This window comes from Acyrthosiphon pisum, chromosome A2 (genome assembly GCF_005508785.2).
Source record: "Acyrthosiphon pisum isolate AL4f chromosome A2, pea_aphid_22Mar2018_4r6ur, whole genome shotgun sequence".
NCBI classification, from domain to species: Eukaryota; Metazoa; Arthropoda; class Insecta; order Hemiptera; family Aphididae; genus Acyrthosiphon; species Acyrthosiphon pisum.
The window spans coordinates 107,470,163-107,481,180 of record NC_042495.1 but is presented as its reverse complement, the minus strand read 5'-3'; the positions used below and the strand labels follow the sequence as shown (position 1 = coordinate 107,481,180).

Sequence of the window (11,018 nt, the reverse complement as noted above, 5' to 3'; positions counted from 1 at the left end):
TTTACTCAATTTTTTAAGCTAACGGAGCTACACGTGTTCAGCTTAGCGTATAATTTGCTATGTTACGCACTTGTAAGACAGAGACAATGCATGTGAGTATCACGCCCTCTTAATACAAATATTAAACATGCAAAATTAAACTTTTGATTTTCCATAAACTTAATATTAAAAGATAATGTAATAAAAAGAGTAACTTCATAATTTTCTAAATATTATAATATAAGTTGTATTTATTCTATATTTGTATTTATAGTATAATAATATGCTTTGCTTAAGACATATTAACTCATAATAATTATGCTTCGGTTTGAGTTATTTTAACATTTTGTATTATTATGTTTAATTAACAACATTTTTGTGATTTGTTTTCATTGCTTATAAATAAGTATACTTTTATATTTTCAGCGGTTAATGCCAGTTGATGCTGGTTCTGATTTATTTATATATAAACCTCCCGATACACCTACAAATAAAATGTACAATGTACGACCATATACTTTTGAAGATGAGTCTGCTGTATACAATATTTGCCGGTGTACATGTTATACAAGCATTGATGACCATAGTATAAACAAATCTGATTTACCTGACTTAATACCTGATAGGTAATGTTTTATTTAGTTAAAAAAAAAAAAAAATTATATTAAAATAATTACATATTTTTTTAGACTTGTTGGTTCATATTTAACATTTAGTCCAGAACTTTGTTTTGTCGTAGAAGACAATGGCACTGTCATAGGTTATGCATTAGCTGCTTTAAATGCAAAAGAATTTTATCAAAAATTACAAGTATCGTGGTTTCCTGAAATGTGTTCAAAATATCCATTGGATAATTCCACTGAAGAAATACAGTCAGCTTCGCAAGTGAGTTACCATTAAAAATATTTGTTTATTATACAACATAAAGTCTTATCAATAAAGTGATTGAATCCTTGAATAATGTAGGTGCTCAATTATTTTATTGTTACTTCTATATTTTTAAAGTATAATACATTTTTAATGCCCAATTTTGTATTTGTTAAACATAAGTAATGTTCTAAGTAGAAAGTCTACTGCAAAAGGCTTCACAATTGAAAAAATACCTGTATACATTTTCTATTAGCAGAAATTATTTTTGTTCAATTCATAATTTCCAGATAATATTTAATCCAATAATGTTAGTTCTATGCCATATTATTTCAATCTATTTTGTCCTATAAAGTTAAGGTCAATATACAGTCAATAACGAGTCCAATATATTTTACATCCAAGTCTAAAATACATTATAACAAAATCATAGTATATCTTAAGAGGATGTCAGCTCATCATGTTTTTTTTTCGGGGGCCCATGGGCAACATAGCAAATTTATGTTTATCAGAACTTACCCTGTGTCATTACTTTTAATATTATAGCGAATTCACCTTTTATCAAACTTTAAGCTAAGAACATTACCTGTGTCCCTACATTGGCTTTTTTTTACAATATTTTAGTATTTTTCAATTGAAATAATTTACATGTTCATAACTTAAAATTAAAATATCATAAAATAGCCAATGTAGGGACACCAATTTTTTTCTTTTAGTACTGACTAAATTGTATAACTTTGAATATAGGTCTATAACTTAGAAATCAAAAATTTTATGTAATATGATATGTTTATGTATTTTATAGGAAATCATAAATTGGTTTCATTCGTTCGATATTAATCAAGAATTGCCAGATTCCAATGCTCTGTCTCAACATCAATCAGTTATGACCTATGCAACATTACCTGTGAACAATGATGCATCAGTATCCAAACGATTAATTATTTGTCTTCTAGCAGCATTAAGAGCTAATGGTACTTTTATAAAAATTTATAATTGCTTTATTATTTATAAAATCAACACATTTGGTGTATTTTATTGTAATACTTTATAATATGTTAATACTATAGGGTCATTCGGTGTCCATGTACCTTTGAGAACAAAAGATCAACAAACATTGGAATTTTATACAAAAATGGGATTTATGGAAATTTCGCAAGGGTCTAATCTAAATCCTGGCTTTACATACGTAGGACGTGTTTTTTGAAATATTCTTCCGTCTTACATTGCTGCCAATAAATGTTAAATATATTAATGAAAATGCATACATGGTGATACCATTATAGTAATAATTTTAATTTATTGATGTTAAATACATTATTATACTTGTTATTACTAATTTCAGTAAATGCTTACACACAAAATAGTCCAGTTTAGGTTACCTAAGTTATTTGAAGGAAATTTAAATTATCATGAGCTTGAAATTTTTTTTTATTTTTTCTAATTGATTTGTAAGCGTTAAACATTACACAATTGATAATTTTATAGATTGTCTGTCATTTTTTTCATTATTTAATATTTTAGTTATTTTAAGGTCTTATTACATTTTGTATGTTGTTTTGTATGAAAATAATAATAAAATAAAATAAAATAAATTTTTTTTATGTGACTACATTTTAAGGATTAAATATTGGTTTTATTGTGTATTTTCTGTCAAACATGTTTAAATATGATTTATTCATATCAAGTATATAATATATTATTTATTTATACTATTTTAAATTATTTTGGACAGTAAACTTATTTCCTTATCATCCTTAATATATTTGCTGATGTCATTTTTTTTGATTCGGTCATTATTATTGACCTGTTTATTATGACAAGTACTATGTGTCAACCTTGCCAATTTAAAATATATTATATATATTCCTTTTCTTTGTTAACAGAGTGATAGTCTATGTTAGTTAAATCATCATACAAGTACATACTTTTAGTTGGAATTCTCTTGATGCGTGCTTACTAGTGTGGTATAGTAGCACAAGGCTTAAGAGTTGTACCAAAGAAGATTAGTACTAACTATTAAATATGTCATCTTCAAGTGTTTATCAATCCTTCCGTCGAATTAATATAATATCTCGAATATTTGGTGTCATGCCGCTAAAAATGGTACCAGGTGACCAGATAAGTGGTCCTATTTGTTTAATATCTACATTTGATTATGTCTATTCAGTTGTTTTACTTGTTGTATCCATTGCGCATGGGATATTGGCACCGTTCTATGTGTTGCATACAATCATGCCGTATGCATATCAACACTCTATGTTTTCAGTGGCATCAGATGTGCGACAACCCATTGATGCGATTGAATCAGTAATCGACGAAGATGAAATCAGCGAAATGGCTACTGTCATGAAAATTCTAAATCCGATTATGATATCCTTGTCTAGTATTTGTAGCAGATTGGTTGCACTCACATTTCTCCACCGCAGGTTTAGTGAATTTATCACTGTTTTGCACAACACTGATAGACTGATGGATGTCACCATCAAGTCGCACGTTTCCACTGCAAGCAAGACGTTCCTACAGACCGTCGACAAGTATCTGTTATGATATTTTGCCCTCATTGGCGTTCCAGTGAATATTTTTTATATATATACCGTGTCGGCGGCAAACAGCAAGGCTGGTGTTATATGGTGTATCATACTTGCATTCAATAATATGGCCTGTTTTAGCACAGACATGCAGTTTATCCGCTGTGCATGCATGTTGCACTACCGTTTTAGAGTCATTAACAACCAGCTCGAGACATTTGCATCCATATGGAATTTCAAACGTGGGTTAGTGCACCTACCTAATGATACATTTTGATTTTTTTAATTACTTTGATATTATGACTAAGAATCGTCGACTAGGGATTATTTTTATATTCATTTTTGTGTTGTTACTTGTGAGTAGGTACCTTGTAAAAAAGAAACGCAACCGTTTAAGTTCATACGGCGTGTATGATGTACCTACTATATAAAATTATAAACAATTGGTACATTATCACCTTTTGGCTCTTGATTAATATCAAATAAGAAGATACCTACCTAACTTTATATTCGTATTTTGTATCACAATTTCTGAAAAACTGGGGTTGTTCAATTATAGGGACATGATCATTTATTACCTATATTATAATAGTAGGCACGAAGTAGTGAAGTACTTACCTGTTCACGATTCACTAGGTATCGACGTATAACTTTATAGGTAGGTCATGGCATCGTGATAATTGACAACGGTTAAATATAAAAAAATTTTTTTTTTCAGTGCTCTGGTTGAAAGAAAATCTTGCCAATCTTTTTTGAGCGAACTATCATATGGCCACAACATATGCGATTCCATCGAAATGTATAGGTGAGTCGTACGCGTACATTCTGACATTCAACATGGTACCTATTAGCATTGAGTTTAATATATTATATAATATACAATATATTATATTCGATGCTAATGGCCAATAGGTATTACATTCGATTTATTTGAAATAATTATTGAATACCTGCTAAACTGATTGAATTATTTTCAATTCCGCTCTGTTATTAATTAGACAGGTAGGTGCTAGCAGGGATTGGTACCTTTTAGTTTTTACGGTTCCGGTACTTAATTATTTTATAAAGAGGTTCTGGTTCCGGTTCCGGTTCTGGTTTATGACAATTTTTATTGAAGGGTTCCGGTTCCAGTATGGAAGATTAATTTAATAGTTTAAGTTAGATAGGCTTCTAGTTAAAACAAGTATTAAACAATTACAAAAATTATATATTTTATTTATTCTTTATGTTTTATATACCTATAGTAGGTACATTAAAAATATTTAAATAATTTAACATTGAAAACCCGTTTTTCTAATTTAAAAATAAGGGCTCCGGTTCCGGTTATTTAAAAATATTGAAATTCGGTTCCGGTTCTCAATATTTTAAGGGTTTTTTGGTTCCAGAACCGGTTCTTTTCGGTTCGGTTCCAGTCCCTGGGAACTAGGTATGTACCCACCTAATCCACCCTACCGGCGTTTCTCAATGCTATGGGTCGACAAAAAATTAAAAATTAATTGAAGACTTTTAATTGTGATAATTAAGGGGGCATAGCCACCCATTTTCCGCATAGAACATTGTTTTCAAAAATATTGCAAGAATAATTGAGTAAATACATAGACATATAAATATAGATATTATGTCGTCTACACACAATGGTTGTAAACCACTATAGGTACAGAATACGTCTGTACACCTCCTTAACCATCTGGTATTTAACTACATTGGTACAAACTATATTCTTTTTTATTAGGTATATACCTACGACCTACCTACCCTTTTATCTAAAAATATATCAATTGTAAAAGGCAAATACAATTAATACTCACAGTCCACCGAATAGGTATTAAAAGTAGGTATTAGTAACATATATAGAAAAGGCTAATACCTATATAATATTTAAATACATTATTCTTGGCATAGATTATACGTTTATTTATTTATGATGAGTTTACAATATGTAGTATAGTGCGGTGATTACAAGTTAAAACCTACATATTATTATAGATATAGTGATACGTTCTACGGTTAATAATAAATTCTACAAATCCCGGATTAAGGTCACGTACTGAAATGGCTCATAATACCTATAGTGTTGTCAGCTTAATATATTTTTAACTAAATGGCCATTATTTGAATTTTTTTTTGTGAAAAATATTACATTTTAAAATAGGTACCTAAGATAAAGGAAAAATTCTTCTGTAAATAATACCTATGGCTATGTTCCAGTACTTAGTAGGTACCATATATAGTACCTATCTATTGTGTAAATGCCAGACCCTTTTTTTCGACTATTGTCTGTTTTTAGTAGATTTATAATATTTTTTTCCCCTGGAAGGCGGAAGATGACTAGTGTCGACTCGACGACAACAACAATTAAATAACTGTTATTATTGTATCGAATACTTTTATCATTGATATATTATTATGTAATTGTTCGGTCATTTAGTCAAAATTAGTTAAGCCAGATATACACATAATATATATATTATATATCATATGTGTAAGAGAAGTTAAATATTATAATAACAATAAATAAAAATATATACAGGTAGGTACCGATAGTATTACATGGTGAATCTCAAAGACACCTTAGCGAATAGTTTTGTTTTAAAGCTTCCAAAAATTACCAACGGGATTTTCGTGTAAATCCGTGTAGCGTGGAAGATGGAAATTTGTTTCTGTACCTATGCGTTATTCAGTTAGCTAGGTATTAACTATATCATCTAACATTTTGTGGAACGGATTATAAAGTGACAGCTTAAAAGTCGCTAGGTTCATTAAATAAGTTCTACCAAACGATAAATTTAATTCATATCCATATAGTAAAGTATAATTTACCTTTGCCTATATGGCTATATATTCTTGTTTCTTAATTCTCATAGAAATTACTGACAAATAAAACATTTCTTTTTCTTAGATATTGTTACGGACAGTTTTGCAACATGGTGTGCCAATTAAATTCTACGTACCAATTGCATCTATTGGGATGCATTTCAGCATGTTTTTTAAAAATATTGTTCAATCTATATTTTTCTATGTTTGGATACGTCATTGGTACTAATGGTCAAAGAGAACAAGATGAACTAATGCGAGCCATCTTTTGGAATGTATTTTATGGAATGAGATTCTTGACCATAATTTATGTGGCTAATGCTACGAGCAAACAAGTAAGTCCCAGTAACTTTACCTAGTCAGTACCATGTAAACAGTAGCAGCGGCGCCGAAGTCCTAAAAACTTAGTCGGGCAAACAATATTTGAAACGGCCCCAATATTTAAATTTCGGCCCCAATGGCGTACCTGAAGGGGTGGAGGACCAAGGAGGTATTGGGTTTCACCCAAAAAATATTGATGTTCAGTTTTAAAAGAAAATTTAAATCACACTTTTTTGTACTCCCCACCAACCAAGACGAATTAGAGAAATATATTAAACATTTTAGTGCACAGTGCACACAATAAATTAACAAAATATTGTTGTTAGAAGAGTAGGCTTTAATTTTGTAATGGAGTTTTCATACGACATACAGTTTGGCAGACAAACTTCGGCCCAACATGAAGTGGCCCCGTGCTAAATTTTCAAAAGATGTCGGGCCAAGGCCCGACCTCAATATAGGAATAGCCCGAATAGGGTTCGGTGCTACTGAACAGTAGTAAGTACTATATAATCAGGCATATGAAATATAACCGCATAGGCGTAAATCCATTAACATTTCAGGGGGGCTAACATTATTAAAATAAATGTATTTTTGAGGGGCTAAGCCCACGTAAGCCCTCTCCGATATCCACCTGTGTATAACCGCGTAATATGCCAGTGCTAGTGACTTGTTTTTAATAATATATAGGCGAGATTCAATATTCCCGCCCCTATAATTTGATCATTATATATGGTAAAAACTAAAAAGTCTGGGGCCTAGAAATATCTATTAACACAGGTAGGCAACTAATTTTAAATACTGACTATATTAAGTAAGGATGTATTTGGGAGGACTTTTGTAGTTTATTTAGGGGCGTTGTGGTGTTAAGCACCTCCGATTAACAGACGTCCTGTAACCTTGTCTGGGTTTGTAAACGGAAGAAAAATAAAAGGAAATAACATTTAAATTTTTAAACTTTTAGAATACAAAAAAAAAAACTATTTATATTTTTTTTTAAAAAGTGGGAAAGTCAGTGACCGCTCTGTTTACTGCAGCTATACACAACTGATTCAATGACTGGTATATCTAGTGTATAGTAGATATAATACCTCGAATGTACCTCGTCATTTAATATTCTGAATAACAAAGTAACTAATGAAAACTGATACGTCCCTATTAAGTTTAAACTCGACGATTTATTGTGCCTTAACTCAACAAATTTTTATAATTTATGTAAACATTTATGAAGAACCTTGTTCGTAGTACATTTTAATCCTTATAGATATGAATTCTGAAATACAAAGGATTCTTATGATTTTGATGAATTTCTTACAAATTGAAACTATCTATAAAATACCTACTAAACTAATAAAAAAACTGTGACTATATTCATTGAATATTTTTATTTTCTGAAAAAACTACTTACGAGGAACATTTTATTAAATTTTCAAGGTTTTTACACACAAACGATAATTTAATCGTTCATAAATTGAAAAAAACTAAATCATGTCAAACATTTAAAATACCAATAAATACCAAAAAGTGTTAGTCGTATAATACTATAACTTATAAGTAGCTTATACAAATATTTGGTGAACATTTCAAGTCAGATACTGTAATTTATCATTGAATTACAACAAAATAACAAATAATCTTTTTTTGTTAGTTTTGCTTTTTTGTACAGATTATTTTGAGAAGTAGGTACTTACCGGGAAATTTTAATTTGGACGTCCCAAAAATACCAATTACCAGCGAAATCCAATTTGCTATCAAAAACCACTTTCAAAGTAAGTTGAAAATGGAATCATTCAATCGCTCATTCTGCATAATCGAAAATTGTATTTAACTAAATTAATTATGAACAAGCGGTGTAGGAGGTGTGAGGTAAAACAACTGATAATATTACATTTATAATTAAAAATATATCGAATACATTTGTCAATGCCTATTAAAGGATTAAAATTATATTAGAATAAATACAATTTTACTAAAATAACTAGGTATTAGTTAAATCATATTAAAATCATTAATAATTAAAAAGTGGGTGAGAGGATGTCGCTCTGCTGTACATTAGGTTACAATAATAGTGGGTCAATGTATAATGGATTGTATTAAACTTGAATTCAATGATATAATATTATTGTATAAGAAAAACGATTCTGTGGAGACGGTTTATCAGTCTGGATTTTTTAAATTTTTATTATTCATTATAGAATTAATATTATAATATTATAATTTTTTATTCGTTGCTACGGTGATAAACAAATCGTTAACAATTAAAATCCCATTTTAAGCGGTTTTTCGTAATTTATCAGTAGTTTTTCCCGTGGCATTAAACAACTACCTATTGAGAAAATCGAAAAATGACCTCTCTAAAGTACCATCTTGATCCAATTTGCTAAAAGATAACGTACTATGTTGAAATCAAAGCACTCCTTCTGGTAGACATTTTGTATACAGGATATAAAAAATATAAATAAACACCATTGTAAAACCACTAGCTTCATCGCTCCGCTCAGAATCTAAAATGCGATCATTCGCCAATGTCTATGATTTATTTTGTTTCGATTTATTATTATTAATTATAAAATATATTTTTAGTTATTTTGCATAATAATATTATATTGACCGTACCTATTGGCATATTGTACATATACCTGTTAACTATAATAGTAGCTAGTAGTACCTATCTGACATCTATCATATTTTAATGTAATCATTAAAAGAGCCTGCAAACCGATCGCTATTCACTACATGTTCGTGCTAGGTTTAGTATTTATATAGAATTTGTATTGATGTCGAACAAAATATAGGTTATAGGCGTGTGCAGTCGAACACGTCTGTTTATTATAATAAACGAGTACCTAAACAAAATAAGTACAACACAATAAGCGATTCCATGGAATCGTTATTTAGTTTTCTTCGAAAACTTTTTTTCTAAAAATGTGTAAACAACTTAAATTATAATAATGGTCGTCATCGTATCGAGCAGTGGGTAGGTAGGCATTGTAAGAAGTTGTATGAGCCATAACACTATATAAGTTATAACAGTATATACTACCATGTAGGGTAATCTATATATAAAGCTAGGAAGGTATGTCAACCGCATGACTATGCCACTGCAGTGGTTGCGATGTTTTCCGTGTAACAAAAAAAATATATTTCAATACCATTTTTCCGATAAATGTCAAATTATATTTTCTATCGTGATAATCATTACGTGCGTGTTCAACTTGATCAGTGCGCCTCTGGTCGTGCAGTGCATGGTTGACGACTGGTCTGACGTGTTGTCGACATCGTTGACTGTATTGGAGTCCAGGGTAGTGGCCATCGCTTCGTTTATATCCAGAGGAATCGTGTTGTACAACGCGTATTTTAACAAGTATCAAAAGTACAGGACGACGTTGGAAAGTTTTAGCATCTACTCGCCAATGACCGCCGCCATTCGGAGCCAGTACAAATTGTATTCTATCGTGACCGTATCGCTGTGTCTAACGTTCATGCTGCCGACGAACGTCGTAAAACTGTACAGCATGTACTACAAACACCCCGACGGGTCCCTGTTGGTGGCGCATTTCTTCTTCTTTTATTTACAAAATTTCAGTATGTACTTGATCGAAAACGAATTCGCCAACCGCTGTTTCGTGGTCTACGCGACGTTCCGAGACATTAACGACGATTTAACCAGGTTGAAAACTGAGCACATCGACCGCGGCAGATTTCCGTTCCTCGGGAAAGCCGCAGATGACTCGTGGTCGAATGCCGCACCTTCGCCGACATCGTGTGTCGTCGTTTACGATAAAGATTTTTACTGTCCGAGGGACAAGGAGAACCCGTTGACCAACATCGTCGAGATCTTGAAAATCAGACACTGGTTAACCCGCGAAGCCGTTGTCGACATAAACTATCTGTTCGGCAATCACTTGGGACTGTCGATACTCTCCCTCAGCGTTCTTGTGTTGTTGGACGTATATACCGGCGTGTTCCATAATTCGTTTGCTAATGACCGCGTGGATAAGAAAATATTTCACTCGACGCTGTTATTCTTTACGTGTGTACTGCAGTACTCGTATAGGTTCTGTGTAATTACTATCCTCTCAAATGTAACGACAAATCAGGTAAAGTGAGACTTGTTCTTTAACCTAAAGTATAGGTCTGTAAATATTTTAATATGTTGGACAGGTCACACTGTCACGGTTGATTATTAATGATGAATGAAGTATGAGGTACATTTGAGTTCGTAACACATATTATAACTGCAGTGACCTCGGTCTAAAACGTCTGAGATCAAAGCTGGTTAAAGAAAAAGAAAAAAAAAAGATTAGTCGTTATCAATATTAATTTTTGTGATTCGTGTGTCAAATCACTCAAATTATGAAAATAAAATCGAAATCTTAATATAAAGATTAAATTAAACTTATAAAGAGTAAAACCATATATTTGACTGTATAATACCGGGCGATTCTTTTATCATTGAACACTCATTATTTAAAAAAGTGTAAATTGTTTTGAAAATATTTTTTACAT

At 31.1% G+C, this 11,018-nt stretch overlaps 2 protein-coding genes across 3 annotated transcripts in view; both read left to right on the top strand.

Annotated features, from left to right (window-relative positions):
* The window catches only part of LOC100163269 (protein O-GlcNAcase), an 18,424-nt gene extending 15,855 nt beyond the window's left edge, over window positions 1-2,569 (top strand). For both annotated transcript variants that reach the window (XM_001947484.5, XM_016806701.2), the window contains 4 exons: window positions 406-605; window positions 669-864; window positions 1,652-1,820; window positions 1,917-2,569. In XM_001947484.5, coding sequence (XP_001947519.1) covers window positions 406-605; window positions 669-864; window positions 1,652-1,820; window positions 1,917-2,053 — 702 coding nt within the window. In that variant the 3' untranslated portion in view covers window positions 2,054-2,569. The remainder of the gene's footprint in view (window positions 1-405; window positions 606-668; window positions 865-1,651; window positions 1,821-1,916) is intronic.
* A 909-nt stretch (window positions 2,570-3,478) lies between these two features.
* LOC100575495 (gustatory receptor for sugar taste 43a-like) overlaps window positions 3,479-11,018 on the top strand; it is a 9,074-nt gene continuing 1,534 nt past the window's right edge. The window contains exons 1-3 of the mRNA XM_008187631.3: window positions 3,479-3,623; window positions 4,096-4,182; window positions 6,277-6,526. Coding sequence (XP_008185853.2) covers window positions 3,505-3,623; window positions 4,096-4,182; window positions 6,277-6,526 — 456 coding nt within the window. The 5' untranslated portion in view covers window positions 3,479-3,504. The remainder of the gene's footprint in view (window positions 3,624-4,095; window positions 4,183-6,276; window positions 6,527-11,018) is intronic.